Source organism: Gymnogyps californianus, chromosome 8, assembly GCF_018139145.2.
Source record: "Gymnogyps californianus isolate 813 chromosome 8, ASM1813914v2, whole genome shotgun sequence".
Classification (NCBI taxonomy): Eukaryota; Metazoa; Chordata; class Aves; order Accipitriformes; family Cathartidae; genus Gymnogyps; species Gymnogyps californianus.
Window position 1 is genome coordinate 10,549,912 of NC_059478.1, and position 24,523 is coordinate 10,574,434.

Below are 24,523 nucleotides of genomic sequence, written 5' to 3' on the forward strand. Positions count from 1 at the left end.
TTGTAAGATTCTGTTGTGGAGACGTAACTGATGGGTTTGCTGATGATGCATGAGGCAGAATTTAATTAATTTTCTGTGGGTTTTCTCCTAGCTATGGTAGAAGTTATTTTGAAAATACTTATTACATGCAGACAGGAGCAAAGTTGATGAGGAAGAGTTCCTTTTATGCATTTATAATTTTTTAAAAAATGTTTTCTATAAATATGGCATTTTCTTGCAGCTTTTGTATATAACACAGATCCCTCAAACTGATCTTTAAAGTAAATTTCTGTTGAAAAAGACAACCAGTCAAATGGTAACAAACGCAATGCTGTTGTCTACACACCAGAAGAACAAGTAAAAATGTACTGGGCTTAGACATACCAAATTTTCTCCCTCCACTGTAAACCATCGGGAGACCAGGAGGTCCAGCCAGGTTCTTTCCCAGGGTCCTGGGTGTGGTGAGGCACTTCTAAGTGACTGGGACTGAACAGTTCCACCACATTTGAGAGAGCATAATTTCGGTTCTGGCTAGACAGACAGATGGCAGAGGCACATTCCTGCTCACCGAACTTGCACCCATACAAAGATCAGACATAAGTATCTTCTGATATAAATATCCTCTTACTCTGTAAACACATGAGCTTTCAGAAAAGATCCTATAATATACATTCTGCAGCAAAATTGTACTTTCAGAATTATCAGTGGAGATGTGTCAGCTCCAACATGCTTGTACATACCCAGCTATTTTGTACTCTGTACAGAACTGCAGGTTTCTGTTATTGCACAAGGAAGTAAAGAAAGCATCTCTTTCACACCTCAGCAAAAACCTACTTTTAAATATGTTAAAAATGTACCCAAAATTCTGAAAAATTTATGAAGGAGCATATCTTTTAGATATGAACTAATCACTGGAAAGTAGTTATGTTTCAGCATTTATTTGTTTTAAACTTTATCACAGAAATGACCATCAAAAGACTTACAAAAGGTTTCAGTCTCACTTGAAGCAGTAAGAAGGCACTTTTGCTGCACTTTCTCAGTGCACCAGTCTAACTGAACTGGTAAAAAATGGAAGTAGAAAGAGAAGTCTTTCTGGGCTTCATACCATCTTGGACTTCTTATAAAATGGTGTAATCCCCATACAAAGCTATGTGCTGCCTCTTTCTATGTGTCTGATAAAACATGGTTTTGAACAGAACCCTGTGTTGTAAAGTTATATTGACTTCAGAAGTGCTGAGAAGCCAATGTTCCTATTGAAGCAGATGGTAAAAGCAAGCTTGTCAACTAGGAGAAGAGCTGTGGTGTTACAATTTAATCCATACAGTGCCTGAAAGGTCTTATCTCATTAACCTTAAAGGTCGGCAGGGAGGCTCAGGGAAGCACAGTGAGGGCAGTTATCAGTGGCGCCAAAAGCACACCATGAGCATGTCCCCATGGTACTGAATACACTCTAAGGGGAAAGTGCTCTGAAACTGTAAGCACTGTATTCAAGCTACTAATCTAGGCTTATTAATTTTGCATTATTGAAGCTATGGTACTTCATGGACCAAGGCAGTATCTCTAAATGTAACCAAAACATGGTTATGAAAACAGACCGGTGCTAGCTCAACACTTTTTTGTGTTGTGCTCCATTACACGTATGGATAAGTTTAGCGCTGGCTACCATATGTGTTTGGGGGAATACACTTGGTTACTGCTTGCTGTTGCAGAAAATGTGAAAGATCAGCCTGGTGAAAGCCATCCTTAAGTGGGCAGATTCCAGAAATGGACTTTGTTCCTCTTTCAGCATCAAGAAACTCATGCAAGTTCTAAATGATGTCTCTTAAAATGAAACACTGGTTCAAATTCACCATAGATGTAACATAATCAAAGACATTAAGCTAATTGATTCTGACTGTTTATAGAGAATTTTTTAGATATTTTAAAAATATACTCTGTAATATAAAATCATACATAGACAGGTAAAAAAGTGTAAAAATGACATTATGTGTGTTCATGTAAGCAATAGTAACAATTGCCTAAACAGAACTCCAGTCTTAGGCAAGCTGCAGATGCTTGAACAACTACTCTTAGTCATTCCAAAAGTGCTTCATTTCCTTAGTTATTGCATTACTGGGTGTTTTCATCCTATTTAGCTTATTTTGCAGTCTAGCAAGGTCAATACTAGGTCAGTATATAAAGATATATAATGAGCTGGTATCTGCGGCTGTTGAGACCAGACATAATTACTGTAAGTGAGCTTGCCATTTTCTGCATGTTTTACTGTCAGTTATCAAAATGCCTTGTGGTGAGCATGATGTTCTGTTTAGCTGCAGCTGCTATACCTTATTCAACCAGGGATCATCACAGTGAGTTCTTAGGAAACATTCTGGTTACTAGCTTACTTCAGTGAGAACCGGATACATGTTTTGGCCAGCAGTTCAGTAAAATATTGAAGTAGGTTAGTAAAAAAGGTGAAGGCATATTTACTCAAGAGCGCTTTGTATTGTAAAAAATTAAAAAGGAAAATTAGAGCCAATTAAAAATGTCCAAGTGCTACAGTGATAGAATTTTATGCATTCTGGTTCAAGTACTGTAGTCCTTATTCATATAAAATTTGCTCTTAAAGGGCCATAATATTCAGTAGGAAATTTAATCTCACAAAAATTCGTTACTGTTTAGAACCGGCAGCATTTGTCATTATGCAGTTTTGTGGCCACAAGACAAAGGATAAAATTGGACCATTCATTTAGCCACTGGCTAGAACAAACTCCTCCTCTTGAATAAAGGACAGAGGGACAAGACTGGAAAAAGCCATGTGTTATTTTACACTGTTATTACCAAAAGGGTTAGGCAGCACATAACAGTGGCTATCAGAAAATCAAGCTAGAGAAATAAAGTAAGAGCAAATCAAATCACTGTCTCCAAAATGACAAACCAAACTTTATCAGTGTGCTGACCCAAAGGCACCCTGTCTGGCAAAATAAATACAGGTTATTTAGCCTTGCCACACAGAATCATCTTGTCTGTTCACTGCCCCCTTGTACGCCGTCTCGTAACACAAACACACACACACACATTCTTCCTCTACTTCCCCCCCGGTCCCCGTATATGATACTTACTTCTCAGGCACTACTGCTGAGAAAATTCTGTATGTTAAGTAAGCTGCCAAGCTACATTATAACCACTATCCATTTATACAAACATAAGCATGACCATACTGGGTGGGACCAAAGACTCGTGCAGTCTACATTGTCTCCAGCCCTGGTCAACAGTATATCCCTAAGGCATAGTATAAAAACGGGGCAATCAAGTGGTGTTTCCTGTGGATCTTTTCCTAGCCTCCAATAATCTGCAGCTCATGAATTTCATAACCAAGTACATTTATATTTAATGCCCTCAACAGATTTTTCTCCATGCTTCCCAAACTCCTGTAAATTTAAGTTTCCAAGGTCTTGCAGCAAAAAGTTCTTCAGAGTAACACATTGTGGTTGTTTCAACCTACTATCCACTACTTTCTGTAATCTAGATTAATAAAAATCTATACTTTCTGTAATCTAGATTATTAACAGCTGTCCCCTGTACTCTTTATTGGAACCTGACTTGGTCATCCCAGTGATAAGGCTAAGATCTTGCCTATTTTTCTCTCTCTGTCCCACCAGTCAGAGGAAGGTGACCTTAGTATGGGTACTTCTGTTGGTATTCTTCAAATTTGAGTGACTTTTCTGCTGAGATTGCACTCTTGGTACATATGTAAATTTCCCCCACTCCTTTCTCCTGTGTTTTTGCATCATCTGTATTTCCTTCGTTAGAGTGAGCATGATTCCCTTTCCCATGCATGCACATTCTGTTTCCAAACCCAGTGTATCAGGACCCCAGTAGTACCAGGTGCTAGTTAACACTTCCACTGCAAGTATATTACTCTTTTTATTTCAATGCGTGATTTCCACAATGCCTGTTTTATCACCATGTACTAAAGGAAGAAAAGCCAATATATATAATAAAAACAAAGGGGGTTTGGCCACTTACCAAGTGAAGATAAGACATAGTAAGGTAGATATTAAAATGAGGACTTGGTTAAACATTGCAGACTGCGTGCGTTGGATGGCTCTGTGAAGATCATTCTATATTAATGGAAAATAGGTGTTATTTTTGGTTTTGAATTAATAAGGCATGAGCTGATTCTACAGAGGAATTACACAGTGCCCTGATAAAATGCAGTCATTCAAATGCACTTAGAATTTGCTGATCATATAGAAGGGTGCAAAAGAGCCAGCTGTGATTCTGTGATTATTTAACTAGTTCTTTGGTCATCCTAGCACAATTCTGATACTATTGCAAGCTGCCTTAAGGTCTGTCTGCTCATGTCTAGCTTACAAATTACAGGCTGCAAGGACCAATTAACGCATAGCAGTGGAGTTCCCTGCAATTGTGTATAAATGGAAGAGTAGCAAAAGAACCAGCCATTCCAACTTTCCCTTATTGGCACAGCAACAATTTATACTAATTGAGATTTCACTTGATGTCTTCTTAATTTTTTTCTAATTTCGATGCAGAAAGTAGTTTAACAATGCTTGACCATTTATATAATTTAAATATAGATCTGGATAGCTTCCCATTAAAGTTGGACAGTGGACTGTACTGCCAAAACCCCACTAAAGATATTATACTAAAAAAACCAGAAACTCTAAAATAGTTATTTCCTTTGTCATACTTACAATCATATTCTCTAAAGCATGCTTTGCCAGCCAACAATTTAAAAATACAGGAATAAACAGGTTTCTTAGGACTGGCCAGAAAATCTGAAAGAAAAATTAACAAATTCATTAAAAGCTTTTCTATTCAAGAATAGAGCTTTTCTATTCAAGCAGCAATGAAATACTTGTGAAAAATACTTATTATTAATGTGTTTCTAGAGTGAGATATGGTTTTAAATAACATTTTGTCTTCCTTTGTGATTAACTGTATAAGATAATTCGATAAAATAAGGACAGTCAGTTTTCAGTGCAGACACCAGGGATTCTTAGATTTTTATATCTAGCAGGTTCATTTTATTGATTGTGCTGTAGTCGGAGTTAGAGGGTTTTGGTTTTGTTTGTCCCCTATCGGGGAAGAAGGGGAAAGCGATCTGTATTATTACTTCATTCAAGTAGCAAACTATCTTCTTCTTGTTGACAATTTTCTGTTCCCACAGGCACAAATTTGTCATCCACATAAGATGCAAATTTACTTCAATAAAAATTAAGAGCATTTATGCAGCTATAAAAGTGCAATGTGTAAATGTATTAATTCAAATATGTTTACCGTGATGATGAAAGGGACAGCATTAATTATTTCCAGGAGAAAGGGTATTCTCAGAATTTGTTCCCAGATATTTCCCTTCAAAGAAAAGGAAAAAAAAAACCACCATGTCACAGTAGGCTTACATACAGTTCTGATCAGAAATATATGTGATATTCGAATGCCACATATGGAGTCTCTCCCACTAGCTGAATGTCAGGAAGATCATTCATCTCAGACTTAAACACGTCAAATGTGAACATAGAATATAGGCCACTCTGGCCTATTTTTCTTACTGTTTATCATAATGTACCTCACAGGTAAAAATATATACTTTTAAATCTATATTTTTACTAGAGCAGTTCTCTGTTTCCATATGACCATATATTTCCTTGCTATGACCTAGTTAGTAAGACAGCTCAAATGAAGAACTCTAATTGCATTAACTAGTCAACTCATTCTCTCAGCTAATGAAGAGCTTCATTAAATTAAGTTTTCATTTTTTTCAGAGAATAATATGCTCCTGTTTTCTTCTATTGCATTTTTAGGTACCTTGGAATCATACACAGACATCTTGTCTCTGCTTTTTCGTTCCTCAAAGGTTAGTTTACTTTTATTTTTACTTGTACACTTACAGACAGATAAGGAGGTGAGGTTCCTGTCCTAAGGAATTTATCTTTTTAATAATTCTCATTTTTCAGTGACTCTTCATACAGTAACAGACTACTCTGCTGGCGAATTCTTTTATCTGCAACTATTTCTACTTTTTTTTCTTAGAAGCTTCTAAATCTTTAAAATCCTGCATTACAATGCTTTAGCTTTTGACTGTGCCAAAGTTTTTCTTACCTTAGTGCTTATTGTCTTAGAGTGTCTAAAAACTAGAAACAAAGCCCTAGGACAGTGCAAGAGTTGCAGAGGAATATATCCAAAGGACATGCCCTGCTCAGAAGATTTTACCATCAAATCAACTGTTTTGATTACCCCTATGCACAGGTGACTGCCCTATAGTCCATACTAACGTTTGTTATGAATGATGAGCCACTCTCTGTACATCCTTCTGATAGAACTTCATGGCAAAATATAAAGCAAAAGAGAAATGCAAATATGTTGTATTTTCCAAAGAAAAAATACCAGCTGGTTTTCTCTTAATCTTGTTTTATTAGCCTCTGCATGTTAGTCACAGAGGTCTGGATATTTCTCTTTATTAATTCTAATAATGCTATTAAGATATTAACTTATTAAGAAATAAGTATTAAAAAGAGGAATGAAATTAAGTTAGGGAAAGATAGCAGTATTCTATAGTGGGTCCTTCCTTCCTTTGCATTTATGTTATCTTTACTTTGTATTTTCTCTTTCCCAACAGTTTTGGAGAGAGAAGTAAGGAAGACAATCTAGTGTTTAATATTTGAATTAGGACTACAAGATCAAAGTTCTGTATTCCTGCCACAAACACTCCAGTACCTTTCAGGGCTTTTTGGAACTTGATCTTGCTTACATGAAATTAGAGGTCTTCCCACATATTTCAAAGAAAGTGGTACTGATCTTTTAATCTGCTTACTGCTAGCTACAGGATGGGGATAATACTACTTCTTTTCCACATCTGAGCAGTGACTGTGAATGATTAAATGTTGGGATAAAAATCCATACATTTAAAAACGAAGGTATTTAAAATTCCGCGACTTACAGCTTTACTAACTCTGTATATCAAGACTCCATCACAGGTAATGCAATAACAATGTAGCATATATCATGGCAATATTACAAGAATTTGCAGTACAGCATTATATTTTCAGTTGCAATGACATATTAATCTTTCCTGTTAAAATACCCATCTGATATAACCACTGAAAATTAAATACAAGCTCCATAGCATATAAAATTATTTTTCTATCTTTAGCTTTTCACATCTAGAAGCCATTGTACCTATGGGGCAGGGATTATTGTCTTCCACGTAATTGTAATTGGTGGGAGTTAGACATACTTGAATAATCTTAAATATTTCATGTGATAAGCAGCCCTGTAAACAGAAGTGAAATTATAAGACTGTAAACTGAGGTTTTATTTGTAGGAACAATAAAATCAAAAGAAAATTTGATTTTCCCAACTGATCCATTCTGTGTTTTCACTAACTTCCTCATTTTTAATGTTAAGAGCTTTCTTTTCTGCATTATAGAAATGTCGCGTAATTTACTTGTGCAGGCAAAATGCCTGTGCAGATGTGTTCCAGGTACTTAGTGATGTGTGCAGCTGTAAGATTCTGGCTTCCATATACAAATGCATCATGTCTTCTGCAAAACTGCCTTTTGCCATAAGAATGTATGGTACTGACAAAAGCAGCTAAGACTACCTGTGTGCCAGTGATATAGTAGGATTGCCAGATGTCTCTGACGAGTTTTTGCAATGGAAATTTCTAATGTAGACATCTTTCACAATTTTGGCCAAGGGCAAACCCTCATGTAATGGGTTAAGCTGTGAGAATGCAGATTGTAAAGCACTCGTTCCTGGATCCAAGTGATCAGCAGTGTAACACAGTGCTACATTCTTTGCATTCCTCTCCATATAAAAGCAATAAAAAATGCAAATTCACTGTATCCTAGTAGTATGATATACTACTATGTCCTCACTGTTCTGCATGTTGAATCATTTCTGATATGTCATCAACCAGGTATCAGAAAAGTAAATTCCTTGGAGTATTCTCTCAAATGACTGCTTTATTTATTTTACAGGTTATTTGTGAAATCCTAGCAATGTGCACACAAATGCAAACACAATCATTTTTTGCTTGTTGTTTTCTTCCTGGCTTGTCCTCTGACTTGTGCCTAAATTGTAAAAGTTTTGGAAATGTTGGCATGAAATAAGTAATCTGTCACAGATTTACATGAACCAAGACTCCTTTGGTCATCCTGGCTGTGCAGAAAGGCCTTACAGTGGGCGAAGTAACAGCCTTCTTGGCTTCCTGAGACTGGTGTAAAACTGGGGTAAATGGCTCTATTGTGACATTTCCAGATTGTAACTAAGAGGACAGGACCAGAGGGAAGGAGGTGTTTGCATCAGGTGGATTGCCAAAGTCCATTTCAGTTCTATTATTCTTCCTTACATTACTCTTATTCCCTTATGGGGAGCGGAAATACAGCAACCATAAAATTGCCTCAGCTTCTGTGACAGTTATATGCAGCAAATCAGGATAGTAGAGCTTTACACCCATTGCACACTAATAAGTAACTTCTCATGGCAGTTGACTTGCCAATATTTATCTCATCTTCTGTACTCACTGAAATTGATGCAGACCACAAGCAGAATGGATAGGGATAAAATGCTGCCCAATAAACTCAGGAACAGCATAAATTATGATTGCTCTTCACTGTTTTGGCACTAGATGTGTTAATTTTGGATTGCTTCTGCCTATAATTGATTTGCATTTGTAACCCCCAAAACCTAAATAGTATATGCTACAAGGATTAAGAAGTATAATTTTTAGACAGTAGACAGTTTTAAGCCTCTTAGCATTAATGGGCTCTAAGGAAAATATTTATGCCATAATCACTTGATAAGCACACTAAAGAACAACTCTAACTTCAGTGGTCACTCTGATAGCTACTGAATGTCAGTAATTCAAAAATTAAAAAAAAAAAAATTATGCTCCAAGATATTTTCAGCTTTAGAAACCAAGTCTTTTCATATTTACTTTGATAAACTATTTTAGTATTTTTCTCCTGAAGATACTAAAAATGCAGAGTATCTAAAACTCGCTAGGATAGCACATAACAAAATGTAATGAAGGCAACTGAATAAAAATATTAGGAAAATATAACTTTTTAAGGAGAACGCAAATACAAAAATATATTGTATTCACATCAGATGATTTCAAGGCAATTTGCAAAGATGTTCCAATAGCATCAGAGAGATGGATAACACAAGTATGTAGGTATTCATAATTAAAAAAAAAAAGTACTGTCTTGGCCTAGTTTTTTGGTGTGCAGTTTTCGAGGCCTGAAACTTGAGTTATAGATACTGAGTAGCTACAGCTTTGACATCAGTGAGAATTGTGTCCATTGCATTATGGATAGACACATAAAACTGTGCACTTGAAAAATCAGTATCCAAAAATCAAGGTCACTTTTGAGAATGTACTTTCAAATTACAATGTGCCAGTGGACAATGGAAAAAAATGGAAATTTCATTTATGACTTCCACTCTCTAGATATTAGTGTTTGCTCATAAATTTGGGAAACATGAACAGGGCTGCCTGTGACAATATGCTGTCCTCTACATCTGTGTCTTTCTCAACTTCCTGCTTCTACATCAGTGTGGGCACAAATGCAGGCACATGAATTTTATACTGAAACATTTAACTCAGTTACTTTTTGTGATGAATTATGCCTATAAGTAACTAAAAGTACTTACCTTGTAGCTTAGATAACTCAGCAGCAGAGTTTCAAAGAGACTTATTAAAGCCACAGAAACCTTAAGTGATAAAATATGTGTATTAATACTGGCTTCTAAAGAATATGTGACATTAAGCATTACAATGAAAAGTAAAAGATAATAACAGCTTTTCTGTGCATCCTCTGAAACCATCTTAGCTAACAGCATTTAGCATGAAGCTTAAACATTGTTATCTTTCTGACTAAAGCACAGGCTGTGACTTGAGTGTCATTGCTCTTTTCCAAGTATAACACTTCAGAGAGTCTGCAGGGTGGCCTTTCCATGGTTTTTAGAGAGCTCCATAGAAAGTCTGCCAGATTGTTTCTCAGGTTTCAGTTGTCTGTTCCTAAAAGGTACTGAGATCTTTTCACAAGACAGAGAAAGAGAGAGAAGGAGGAAGCTGTAAATAATGGAGGCTAGTCAGCTCTTCACTTTTCTGTAAAGATGTTATGAATGTGTGGAAAAACAAACACTTTTTTTACTGTGTATAATTCAGAAAGTTGAAAACAGCAAAAAACGATACAGATGAATCATTATTGATTTTAATCTTTAAATGCAACTGAGCTCAACTTATCAGCCCTACGTAATTTAAATTTAAAAATATTTAAATAGTCAAATATCAAAATAGTAAAAAATTTACTTAAAACTTTATACATATTAAATAACCACAAAACTCACTGAAATCCCTTGCACAGCAAATATTTGTATTTTAACGTATATTGTGGGAATATTCTATCAAGAAGATGTACAAATTCAGCTGGAGCCTGAAGTCAAACAAGCCTCAGGATTTCTAATTTTAAACTAATGCTCACTACTACTGAAAACTCAGAAGAGTGCACTATTTGCACTCACAATATCATTATCTAGAATTAAAAAAGATGCTATGAATTGGAAAATTATTAAAATATGCAATCAAAAAATTATATCAGTTTCTCCAAATAAGTATTACTGTTTTATACAAACTCAGGTTGTATCTCAAATAAAAATAAATCTTTGTTTGCAACTATTGTATATATCCTACCGTGAATGCATGTGTATATACACATGCATGCACATACACATATGTATGAATTCCTATGTTTATCAAATAAACTTATTAGAACCATAAGCAAATAAATCTCTCAGTATTTTTTAATTAAATTGAATACAGTAATCTGAATGTGTAGGTCAAAATTTATTCAAACTGTGCATACTTTAAGCAAGGAATTGAAAGGTATTTTCATCAAGGGATTCTTCCCTTAGTAAAATTGTGTATTAATTACATAGAGGTACAAACCACCGCAATGGCATTGCACTAAGAATGGTGTAAGAATATAATGGTATAACCATTCTGGAAGCTTAAGAACTTCTTAGTAGAAAAACACATTTCACAGGAAGAATTCCCACAGCACTGTCCACAAGTAAAAAAAGTGTTCCTAAAAGGAGCAGGCTGCAGGACACTGAGGATTGAACCACAAACTTCAAAAGATCTCCAAGACCCACAAAGCACTGATGTAGTGCATCTTTTGTGACATACTAGTCTAAACATGTAGGCTTCTATATTATGAAGTAACTTTAGCTTTCTAGTGTATTTAACAAGAAAGCCCATGAAGCATGTCAAAAGCTAGTCATAAGCAATTACGAAATTTAAACTCATCATTAGAGCAAACAGTGACTACTTGACTCAACAGAGCTTGATACTTCTAAGAGAAAAGGCTATCTAATTCTACAATAGTTTGTTATAAGCTTTAGTACTTTATACATATATTGTAAAGCTATATAAATTCAAATCAGTTAGCTCAGATCAGCTTATCTTTACTTTATGCTTTTGTTGTACTTGGTCATCCAGTAGATCTCTTTGTTAATATCAACTTTTCCAAGTATCCTTTAACATCACTAAAATGCTGTACATCAATATTGTCTACAATTATTAAATGGAAATAGTTAAATTGGCCATTTACGTATTACCTGTAATCCCCATAAAGGCAAGCTTCGATTCACCCAAATAATGGGAGACCTGTTCATTATAATAAGAAAATAAATACAATATTAATCCAAATCTGGTGTTTTGAACAAAAGAGGAAAAAAATTTGTACATGTGAAATTAAAGCAGCCTTATTTTTTAAAAAAACAGTAGTAACAATTTTAAATCAGCAGTTAGCTACTGAGTATTGACATTGCTTGTATTTCTAATCCAGAGCCAATCATTGGATTCCCATGGGAGTAATCCAACATCCAGTGACACCAAAATCTTTTATTGGCTTCAGTGGCTGGTAGTTCATCCCCTATGATTCCAGAAAGAATAAATCAATTTGTGCTTTTGATTCTAGAGATGCAGAGGAATAAGTTTATGTGTTAGGAAAGAGAAACTTGACAATTGTTTTGTGTGAATTTTTTGCTATCTGTGTAATGATATAAATGGTATCTAACTCATAGGGGCTGTCATATCTTGGAAAAATCTCATGTTGTCTTAGTGTTTACTACACTCAGTGACAATAGGCACTTGATACAGTACTACTGGAATCTGGCACACTCAGTGGCACAATAGTTTACTGTTAGTCATTTACTGCTAGTCATAATTGTTTTTTAAATAAGGGCATCCATTTTTTTTCAGCAAGGTATAAGCATTGATGGCATTCAGATCTTACAAGAGCATCCAATCCAGCAGTCCACTTATGTAATCAGAGAAACAATTAAAATATTAAAGGCAGTTTTGAATATTCAGGAACACAGAAGTAATTGCTCGAGAATTATGGAAACATCACTATTTTATGGTAAAATGTCACCATTCCAGATGGAAATGGAATTGTCTTCCTGTTTTCCTCCCCTTCCCACCGTTATGTGGACTTTTAGTTTGCTTTTTTAAATTAGGAACTCACCAATCAATCGTTCCAGGTGTGTAGTTTTGATTGGAACAACTCCAGTTTAATTCCTTACTGATAGTTGTCATCCCATCCAAGCAAAGTCCATTTTCGTTAGCAAACGTATATGGGAACATGATCATAAAAACATATGGGAGGAAAAGGATAGTAATTAAATTATTAAGTGTTCTATAAAATGCATGTAATAGTTTGAAACCCTAAGCAAAGGATATAGACATTTTAAAAAGTAAAATAACTTCTAGAAAGTAGTTCTGTATGTGTTCCGTATCAGTAGATAAAGGACTATTAAGCATTTCAGGTTACATTTTTTAAAGATTTATTTTCAAAAATGTTCCAATTTAAAAACAAAACAACTGAAATTATACTTTCAAAAGTTGAACTAAGTACACAATTAATATTGAAGATCAAGAGCTACTAGAAATTCTATCACATGGATAGGCTGGGATAGAAAGAGCACATATACTTGCCATACTCTCAACAGGAAAGATTGCATCAAACTACACTTTATATCCTCTTGTGAGGATGTGAGGAGGGCTGGAGATTCATGCAGCAGTAATTCAAGTAAGAAACTGGTGACATCTATGTAAAAAATACCTGCTATGTACCTGTGATGTTATCTTGCCTTGAATTGCTGGCACAAATCCTCACTTCAAATGGTCATGTAAAGATGTGGGAATATATATTTGTGTAAATGATGAAAAATATCCTTGTTCATCCTTGGCAAGCAAGGTCAGCGGAAAAGAAAAGGATTTGCAGAACACAGATTAGTAATAGCTGTATTTTTACTGACTATGAGTGGGACAGGTGCTAAATGGTATCCATTAACAAGGATGCTTTATGTCTTAAGCTCTTCCCTGTACACCCACTGTGCCTGAAGGAGTAAATGAAAGATACTAACTTGTGCAGGCATTTCTGAAAAACAGGAAATAAATCTGCAGGGGGAGTCTGTGATGAAAAGCATTCCTCCCAGAATTGTCACTTTAAAAACAACCAGGTGATAATGTTTTCTGTGGCCATGCTCTCAGCACACTGAGTAGTTTCTTTCATCAGGCTATGATACAGTATCTAGAAAGGATTTTTTTTCATAACACTGCATTTGTAAGAATGCATTATGGCAGCAGTTTAGGTATCAAGCCCTCAGGATCTCTATGGGCAAAACCATTGATATTAATGCGGTACCATTTGGGCACAGGACTGGTTTGTCTGGCATAGCTTCTAAGACTGGGGTCTTAGTGAGCATGCAGAAGGGACCTGTCTGAAACTTCTCAGCCAGACAAATGTTATACAGAGACAGAACAAACTAACTAGTCTCTTAAATGTACCACAACACAATATAAGGGAATAATATATATAGAAAATACAAATACACTCTCTGGCTGGCGAATTGTTAAACATTTAGATTGAAGGAACAAACATGTCTGGAAAGGTCTGGGGAATTAAGCAGTCTGCAAGATGCAGAAAAATCTTTGCACATGAATACAAAAGTACTGAAGTATACCTGTGGCAGAAGTGCTGATGTTCTAATCTGTTCTGCATACCCAGACATAACCTTGCAGTATAATATGCTCATTTGGGCTCACTAGAGTTCTCATAACAAAACAGTATCAGCAGCTTCTTCATGCCAGAAACTATCATTAGCCGTAAAATTTCAAGTCCCTGAGTTGCTGTGCTACTATGCCTAAATTTCTAAGGATGGATTTTCTCTTCTCCATCACTGTTAAAGGTTTTGCGAAATCTTTAACTGCTTGTTTCCTCTCTAAACATTTCCTCCCCTTGAAGAGACATTCTAAGATACATGTGGAGTCAAAAAATAGTTTTTTGCAGTTCTTGCTTTTCCAGGGAGATTTTTTCCTGGCCCTTTTTCAGATGTTCCAATTTCTTACAATAAATTTGGAAAAAAAAAGATTCTCAAATGCGTCTTCTGTACTTGCCATTCACACATCCTTCTCTCATGCACTGCTGAGTAAAGCCAATATTCTTTAACTCACTTTGCTTTGGATTTGATTCTTGTAAAATATAGTATTTCTCCTGTGCACTAGCTTTTTTATAGTCTTACCCTTATTAGGTTTAACTGATTTTCAAATATTAAAATTAGAAGTCATAACTGTCCTTTGCCTAACATTGTGTGAAGAGTGCTAGTTTTATCACCCCAAGCTTAGTATTTTCATCTGTGCTTTGTTTCTTTCACTATTTAAGGCCAACAGAATCAAATCAAGTGAAAGCAAGTAAGTTAATGAAATGTGGTGCTTATTAGCATTTAGAATTGAGAAGACTCAATATATCCAGGATACAAATACAACTGAAGTACAGGATTTAATAAATTATAAATATAATTTCTTCTACAATTGGTGGTTGATTGTATAACACATGGGGGGGGGGGGAAGCAGAGTACCCAATGACCCATATAGAATACCGTACTGACAATTGTAGGTGTGCAAAATCACGCATTATGACCATAGAGCATCATAAGTATAGAATGTACTTTTGGTCTCCCTCTCTTCTAAGCGTTTAGAGAAAGCAGAGGGCTAGAAAATTATCATCAATGTCATCTGCATGAAAGCTCAGTTTCATGTATTTGTCTGTTTGCTTCCGGGATCTGGGGTTTTAAGTAAAATTATTTAAGTAAAATCCTAAAATTATTGTTGCATAACCTGGCAACCAGATATTTGCAATTTTATTTTTATAAATATAGACATAAATATGATACATAGAAATGTTATGTAATAATACAACCAAAAGATGTAAGTTTGCATAACTATATCTGATGCACAGTATCTGAGCAAAGAGCCAGGACTATTTTAGCAGTAAAGTGAAAAAAGAATATTGTTATTTTAGTTCTTATTTCCATTCACAATGTAAGACTAGCTTTATAATTCTTTCAAAACATCTGTAAGACATAAAACCAAATCCCTGTTGACAGAATATCAAACATTTATTCATTAAATTCATTTACTTCTTATAAATTAAACAGTGCTTTGAGAGCAGAAATAACAAAAAAAAACCCATTACCATCCAAGTCCTTGCGTAGGATCATCCAGAAGCACACGAATTATGTATAACAAACAGCTTAGTAGCTTGAGAGAAAAATTGAATAATCGTATTCTCAGACCTATTTTTAAAAAAAAAGAAAATACAGAAATCAATTCAGGTTCTTTACAGTTTCATCCACTTTTAAGGTGAAACTAAAAGGAACTAGAATAGCCGTGTGGCAACAGAGCAAACGTCGATCTAGCCAGTAACCTGTCCCTGACATGGGCGATTGGCGTATCATACAAAAGAACATATGAATAAGCCTTTCAGATACACATATAATACACCTTTCCAGCTTCCAGAAATCTCTGGGTGAAGATTCAGTCTGTTTTAATGTAAAGAACTACTCAGTCATTTGTTTGAAAGCTATTCTATGCCATTCAACTTTCCTGATGACATTCTTTGGGTCTTTTGTAGTTTTACAAGTCCACTTTCCTGAAAGGGGAACCAGAACTACATATGGTATTTGAGATGCAAGATACAGCGACATGAAGACGACATACTTTCAACCATAGGCAGAGGATATACAATGGCAAGTATTTAAATATTAATATCCGGAAGTCTTCATGCAGTAGCTTCTCATACAGAATATATTAATACTATCCCAACTTATAAAATATTAAACTGTACTTATTTAATGTTGAAGTTGCATAATTATGCGTCCAAGAATCAGGACATCTGAAAGTCATGCTGAATGCACAACTGAACTCAATCAACAACTTGTTCTACAGACCATGTGAATATTGAAATGTTCTAGCTGAAAGGACATATCACAAATACTATCATAAAATATTACAGTATTTCCCACAAACATAGGTCTACTGCACAAAGACAGGAGTCCTTCAAAGGGATCCACACGGACACTTGCTTCTATCACATGGGCAATTTATTTCAGTGCTAATTGGAGCCATTATCTACTACAGTGGAACTTAACTGTACTTTAATCTGATTTTGCAGTCATTAGAGGATTAGAGTTTGAACTTTCAGTCTTGTTATTAAATTCAATAGTCTTAAAATTTTGCCAGTGTAAATATTTGTATCTAACTCTTGTTTTAAGTTTTTGTTCACTAATGAAGTTAAAACTGTCAGTTGACTAAGGTTAAGTGGGGGGAGGTCACTGTAAGCATTAATTTTTTTCAGTCTTGTGAACTGAGAGTCCAATTCTGCCCAGCTGAACCCTTCTGTCCAAAGCAGAATACCATTGACTGAGTCTTACACAGATGTGACTTTATTTGCACCTAGTCATAGTAAAGATAGTATCTTTTATTGTTGTGTTGCAAATACGTTAGCAGGTCTGCTGAACTCAGTATAATTCTATGGTTTAAGAACTACAGCGTTATTATGCATACCCAAAGCTGTGTGCCTACATTCCCTTTTAAGGAAAGAATCATAATTATTTTATAGTAATATTACATACTTTTTGACTTTGCTCAGTCCCAAGTTCAAAAATTAACACCCTACAGATAAAACTGATAAATCACCTTTTATATGTACTAGTTCCCTTCCCATTAAAACGCAATCTACAGCAAACACAGAAAAACAAAATACAGATTCTGAAATATTCTACCATGCAATTGCTGAATGAAATCTTAAGGTTTATTACACAACACTGCTTACTACTTTTAACTGTGAAGTTGCAGTTATCACCTGAGAACTGGATGGACTTTTACAGCATCTTGTCATCTGTAAACTAGGGGTTAAAATCCTGTGGTCCTGACCATGAGAAGTCCCACAGCTGTTACTGGCAATCAAGTTTGTGAACATTAACCTAGTGATTCCTGCTGTCCTATCAAGAGTAATTAGCCACAGACTATTTATTCCCCAACATGAGTGAAGGGGTTGAAGTAGTAGATGGATTGAGAGGCTGTAGGAGATAAGTAAGTAAGTAAGTAAGTAAGTAAGTAAGTAAGTAAGTAAGTAAGTAAGTAAGTAAGTAAGTAAGTAAGTAAGTAAGTAAGTAAGTAAGTAAGTAAGTAAGTAAGTAAGTAAGTAAGTAAGTAAGTAAGTAAGTAAGTAAGTAAGTGTGTTGTCATGCTATTGTTTGGCTAGGAAGAACCCCAGTACTTTTTCTTGGACAATGCTATTTTTTTTTTTTCACCTTTTTTTAACTGCTGCTGAAGAAAACATGAATTGTTTGTCTGTACTAATCCTTTTGTGGAAGTCTGCTGGAGTATGAATGGTTGCCATAACAACTAGGCTATTACAACAAGAAGAGTAGATAATGTTTAAAAAAAACCCCATAAATAAAAAAAACCACACCTAACCACAAACAAACAAGAAAAGCCCATCAGGATTTCTTTTCTGTACCAATTTTGTGTTGTCTAACTTTCTTAGATAAGTACAAAAGTCTATTGTTTGTTTCTTCTGTTTTTTAGCTCTGTGAATGCTAATCTTGGTGTGAAACACTTCTCTTCTGCATTGATAATGGCCTGGTTTATAATCATCATTTGAAATTATATGTTGGTTTAAATGCCAAAAGAAAATGGTGCTTTTCTGATTAAAAACTACATCAATACAAGGGACCCATGCTCCTGCCTGCTGCCTTAAACTTTTAACTCTCAAACCTTAGTCCTGAAAGATCTAGAGCTACTGAAGTATTCAAATATTTAAGTTCCATAGATCTATTCCAGGCTATGCCTAAAAGTGCTTATGGCTCTGGATATCTCCACAGGAATGGCTATTTCCCACAGAATATAAGGCAGGGTTTTCACACCAGACATACTTTCATCTAAGGGTTCTAGTTAGCATAGATACAGAGTGCATATCATGGACTGGGTTATATATAAACTAAGGCAATAGGATAGGTCTTGTACCATATGTGATTGGGTCAGTTATTACAATATAAATATGGAAGAACAGGCTTCAAGTCTATCCTATTTCAGAAGGTCGCCTCTCCTAGTTCTGTATGCCTCAGCCTTTAGAAATAGGATGTGCTGTCAGAGGGGGCATATTTAGTCACCCCTGCTAAAGTTTAATAATTAATGTAGGACTACCAAATAAGTATTCTCTCTGGTCAAAATCTTCTGTAGCCTCATAGCTCGGGGTATCACCTGTAAGTTGGAAGAAATGCAGTTGTTCCACTGTCATGGAGATCTAGCATTTCAAATATGGGAAGGAGGGGATAGTCACTAGAGAAGGCATTTAAAATAGGTTTTCATTTATTACTCTGTTACAAAGAAAGCATTTCATATTTCTGTTTGCTGGCTATTTTTGTCCTCTATTTTCCATGCTGTCAGTGGATCAACATGGTCTACTTGACTTAATTTCTTTTCTTCTACTCACAGCCAGATTGTTCAAGTAGCAGGGTCATTTGCACAGAATATCTCTATGTTTTGACACTGGTGCCTGAAAGTTGTATTCAGCTACATCAATCATACACTGTTATCCAGTTATGTATTGTTTAATGAGATTGTAATTTCACTGTGTCCATGTAACCATGGTGTTACATCCTTTGTCTTCTTTAAAAGAAGAAATTGATAATAACAGTTCAAAATCTGTTTGTTTTGTGAAATAAATATAACTGTCAAATGTTTCCTTTTCAGTTTGAACAAGTATTGGCTATTTTTTGCAGGCATTTTTAGGTACAGAGTGGTACATTATATTTCACCAGTACAGACTGTGACTTTCATTTTTATTATGAATTCTTGATGCTTCCCTTACAAGCATTTTCAGAGATTAATCCTCTGATTTAGAGAGCTGACCTAAATCAAAGTGAGAGTGACAGATAGCAGCTGAAGATTTTACCATCACCTTCCATTATTCCTTTCTCATAACTCTCTAACATATTTTTGGTTTTTAGCAAAATCATCTTAGTAGCTGGCTTTAGGAGTTGGATCAAAATATACTGTTAATAATTTACATCCTAGTGATGGTTATCTTTTATTCCCTCTCCACTGAATTGAAACTTCACTTATTTTTTCCCTTTGAGACTTATTTTAGGTTGTGATAATGCAGTGTGTGATCTTGGCAAGTACTAGCAAGTCATACCAATATGTCATCTTTCTCTCTTTTTTTTTTTTTTTTTGTTGTTTTTTGGGGGGGCTGGATGACACCTTTGTAAAATGCTTTTCATGCATTGGTTATCAGATTATAGAAATACTTCCAAAACCAGAATAATGAATGAAACAGTTGATATTTCATGCTACCAGTCTGTATGTGATTTAGATCAGAATAGTATTCTGTAGAAAATTCATATACATTTTAGAGTTGACTGCTCTGGTTGACAAAACCACGTGATATTACACTCTGATGTGTTAAATTCACTTGTGAAGTCTTAAGGATTAGCAAAAACTGTTTGGTGAACATTTGTAGTTTGATTTAGTTATACTATCTCAAAATTTGCTGATACTACTGACCATTATTTTCTCAATGATAGCAATTACATCTTTAGTATGTGAAGGAAGGTTTTCAGTGCTCTCACTGAACACTAAGATCTAAAGGGCAATATCTTTATTTATCAACTCCCTGATACCTCTGGGCAGCAGAATCCTCCAATTTCAATGGAGGTTTGAATGAGTACACTTGAATGAGTGGCAGGTACTATCTCAGCAGTAGGTTTTGGGAGATTGTATTTTAGAGGATTCTGGTTGTGAGTACTTGGACAAGAACCAAGATCTGCATAAGCAGAAGGAGTGTTTGACTGAACTTACTAATTCTGAACACTTTGGTTTGGGGATTTTTTTTTTTCATTCAGTACAGTAATAATTTTGCTGTATTTCCTGTTTGTTTCTCCTGAAAATTGCCTTGTTTAATGTCTAATTGTTGGCTAAGCTTCTTGTATCATGAGAACCAGTAGCAGTGCTTGGGTAACCTGTGGGATTCTAGTGGGAAATGGCATGCCCATACCATATGCTGCTGTAATTACAGTAAGCACCCTCATTCTCCAACTTCCTTTCCGTGAACTGGCTGCATAATTCAACAACACAAAAAACATGCTTCATCTCTTAGAGTTTTCTTTGGAGTCCTCTCCTGAGGACTTGTCAGGAAAAGGAGGTGCCCATAATGATAGTGTCTCTACTAGCTGTCTACAGGAAGAACTCATTACTGTGTTTTCATTTGTTAATCAAAAACACAGCATGCTTCTACAAAATTTACCTCAGCTCTGTATGGCATCACTGTGTAGGAGAATTCATCAGAATCTGGATTTTTCCAGCAATCATCAAGCAAGCCAAGTAGGAAAATTCTTGTGCTACTTGTCTATAGCATGAACCCATCTCCAACAGGATGAATTAACAGTTGCTTCCCACTCTCCTGCTTATTTCAAATAAACTTCCACATCATTCCTCTCTTTTGGACCCATACTTCACACCCAATCATAACCTAATAAAGATGTTCCAGTATAGTAACTTATGACATTTCTCTTAATGTGCTTAGCCAGAAGGGTACACATGGGGCAAAGGAATGGCCAAGAATTCATACTAATTAACTAACTTCTGGTTTAATTTTTGTGCTGCTGATGATAAATGTATCTATTTTTAGATGTACAGAGTCTGCAGTTCTGCCATCAAAATATGTATCTGTATATATGTATTTTTTTAATCTTGTTAAGATCTAAGTAGGGGAAAAAATTCTTTCACTTAAGCAAGAAGGTACTCTTCAGACCCTTCCTATCTTATCAGTGAAAAGAGATTTACAGTGAGTCAGGTCATAACTTTATAGATGTTCTTAGTAAGTAAACAAGAGTGCATCAAATCCCTGTTTTGTGGACTAGATCAGGAACAAAAAGGCTATTTATTGCTTACAGCTTCCCAGACTGCCTTTCTAGTCAGGAGTAATATTTTCTAGTTTAGGATGCTTTTTCTGTTTTGTCTCTTACTCCATTACACACTATGTCAACAATGTCAGAAGTCAAAGGCTATAAAGATATAAAATACTTAGACATGTAAAGTCACAGGGAGAAAAGTAGAAGAGAACTAAAACCATTTGAGAAGTTGTAGTGCAATTAATTACATTTAAAATGTAAATCTAGTTAAACTCATTTATCTCTAACAAGAATCACAGAATGGGTGGAGTTGGAACGGACCTCTGGAGGTCATTTTGTCCAACCCCCCTGCTGAAGTAGGGCCACCTAGAGCTGGTTGCCCAGGACTATGTCTAGGCTGTTTTTTAATACCTCTATGAAGGGAGACTCCACAACCTACATACAAAAATGTATAAGCAAAAATTCATTCTTTGCAACACAGTTAGATTTGTAAACATAAAATGGAGTATGAAATTGTTCTTCACACATCTCCTTTCTTTGTTCCTTGCATACTCAGTTTTTGTACACATTCTTTTCATATTGGCCAAGAAGCAATAAGAGAGCTCTAAAGTGTGCTAATACAGAATAAGAAACTTACTTCAAATAAAAATCTTCATTAGAATATAAATTTACCAACCAAATCTAGTTTGCAGCCCAGAAAGCCAACCATATCCTGGGCTGCATCAAAAGAAGCATGACCAGCAGGTTGAGGGAGGTGATTCTCCTCCTCTACTCCGCTCTCATGAGACCCCATCTGGAGTACTGTGTTCAGCTCTGGGGCCCCCAACTTAAGAAGGACATGGACCTCTTGGAATGAGTCCAGAGGAGGGCCACAAAGATGATCAGAGGGCTGGAGCACCTCTCCTGTGAAGACAGGCTGAGAGAGTTGGGATTGTTCAGCCTGGAAAAGAGAAGGCTCCGGGGAAAGAGCATAGCAGCCTGCCAGGACCTAAAGGTTCTTCACTGTGAGGGTGGTGAGGCACTGGAACAGGTTGCCCAGAGAAGCTGTGGATGCCCCATCATTAGAAGTGTTCAAGGCCAGGTTGGATGGGGCTTTGAGCAACCTGGTCTAGTGGAAAGTGTCCCTGCCCATGGCAGGGGGCTTGGAACTAGATGATCTTTAAGGTCCCTTCCAACCCAAACCATTCTATGAAATGTATAATAATGTGAAAAAACCTACGTCCCATCTGAAGTTTAGAAGAGAAGATACTCTGAAGGCTAGCCACATCATTTACTAGCAGAGGTAGTCCTCTGCTTTCTATGCTATTGAGGCACCTGAATTAAGATGAATTTTCCCCTGTGTGTCTATGTAAGTGTAATAAATAAAGCTTTCCCCATGGATGAACCTCCAGCACCTTTTTTAAACCTGATTCTCCAGCTGGAAACTAGCAAATAATTCCAAAGCCCAAACTGAAAATATCAGTTATTCACAGTACAGTGCCTTTTTTTTTTTTTTTTTTTTTTGCTTAGGGGAATATTTCGCTTATCACACCTGGAAAGTTAGAGAAGGTTAGCTAATAAAAAAATCAGGTTCTGTGATGTAAAACTAGTATTTATTTGATACTAGCTCTTACAGATAGAAGATCTTATGGTCTGTCTTATTTTTAAAGACTTGATCTAGTCTCCCAAATTTTGTTTGTCTGGGTTTTTTTAGATTGGGACACCAAAAAAGTAAAGTTCTGTCTTTTCTCCTTTCTGTCCTTTCCCAGAAACAAAGCCATGGAACCATCTTAACTGTATTACAAAGGCCAAAATGTATTCTTTCTATTCTAAAAGCTTTATGTATAAAGCTATTGTAATTTTAGTTCTTTACAGGTGTAGGGCAAATGGAGGTAAATTCAATCCTGCTACACAGAGGAAAATTGAGGTCAGTTACTGCTCTTCTCAGCTATGAACTCCACTGGTCTAATCAAGATTTGATAATATACAATGCCTCCATCCCCTTGGACCAGCTGCATGGATGTGTATAAAAAGATTAATATCTTAGTGCCTCCACATTATTCTCTTCCATGATGGCCTATGAATTTAAGTGCATATGTCAATGAAGATATCGTTAAATCAGACTAAAGACAAGGACTACGTTTCTGAGGTACCACATTCAGGAGAAGGAGGCTTGTCCTCCCCATTAGTTTCCTTTCCAAATTTTTTTTTTTTCTAGTACAGATCAAGTTTGAAATTTATTTAGGAATACTTAATAAAATTGAACACTTCAAAGAGCCAAGTACTTCTGCAGCTTTTTTGCTCCAGCATCTTAGAGGCTGTTTGCTTTCCTAGACATAAGGTCATGATTTGTCAATGAGCATTGCAACGTCAGATCCATGCAAATTAGTCAACTTGATCATGATACAGAAATAAAATCACGTCACTAAGTATTTGATCCTACAAAATAAGTACGTTGTTTTTCAGTTTAAATAATACTTTCTGAATTTGTTTTGGATATTATGTAAAACAGACTCCTCTATGGGGTAGAATTTTAGCTCAGAAGAAAATTAATGATAACTTTGCTGTTGCCTTCAATGAAATTGGATTCTACTCAAAGTATCACAATTATGCTTAAGAGAAATTAATCCAACTGCTTACTTGATCTTTGGTTTTTGATGAAGAAGAGCTTTAGTCTCTCTTTAAATGTATTTTCATTCATATAGAATTCAACTTGCACCCTGAAATATAAAAGGAAGTATTAGAATTGAATATGAAAGAAATTATTTTTTTCAAAATAATTTTTTTCCCTAATCATCTGTTCTTTATATATAACTGGAGGAACATATAAAGAGTGGTCAGCCAAAAGCTCACTTGAATTTGAATGACTAATGTTAAAAGATTAAAAAACTAAACAAAACAAACCCCAACAAACCAAAAAACTTATTTAGTTTATCCTGTTTACATGCAGAATCATTTTCATATTACTTGGACACTCTACACTGCAAAATCAGAAGCATCTACGGTTTCGGTATTTTCATTGGAAGACTATTCTCACATCTGCATCTTTGTAAGGAAGATTTCCTTGATGTTCAGGTTAAACCTTCCATCTCAGTTTAACTCCCTTCCTGTAAAATTGACATTTTAATGATTCTTCTTTTTTCTATCTTGTTCGTATTTCTGTTAAGCATTCGTGTCTCAGTTAAGCATTCACTTGTGTTCACCTTTAATCAAATGCTCATGCACCAAATCAACCACCCTCTCTGAACTTCACTTTTGTCACAATGAAATATTGAGACCTAAAAGCAAA

General features: G+C 35.6%; 1 protein-coding gene across 3 annotated transcripts in view; it reads right to left on the reverse strand.

Annotated features, from left to right (window-relative positions):
* KCNT2 (potassium sodium-activated channel subfamily T member 2) overlaps positions 1-24,523 on the reverse strand; it is a 153,854-nt gene that overhangs the window by 94,100 nt on the left and 35,231 nt on the right. For all 3 annotated transcript variants that reach the window (XM_050900901.1, XM_050900900.1, XM_050900899.1), the window contains exons 2-8: positions 23,875-23,954; positions 15,534-15,633; positions 11,611-11,659; positions 9,643-9,702; positions 5,263-5,337; positions 4,677-4,760; positions 3,988-4,082 (exon numbers count right to left, since the gene is read on the reverse strand). In XM_050900901.1, the coding sequence (XP_050756858.1) occupies positions 3,988-4,082; positions 4,677-4,760; positions 5,263-5,337; positions 9,643-9,702; positions 11,611-11,659; positions 15,534-15,633; positions 23,875-23,954 (543 nt within the window). The remainder of the gene's footprint in view (positions 1-3,987; positions 4,083-4,676; positions 4,761-5,262; positions 5,338-9,642; positions 9,703-11,610; positions 11,660-15,533; positions 15,634-23,874; positions 23,955-24,523) is intronic.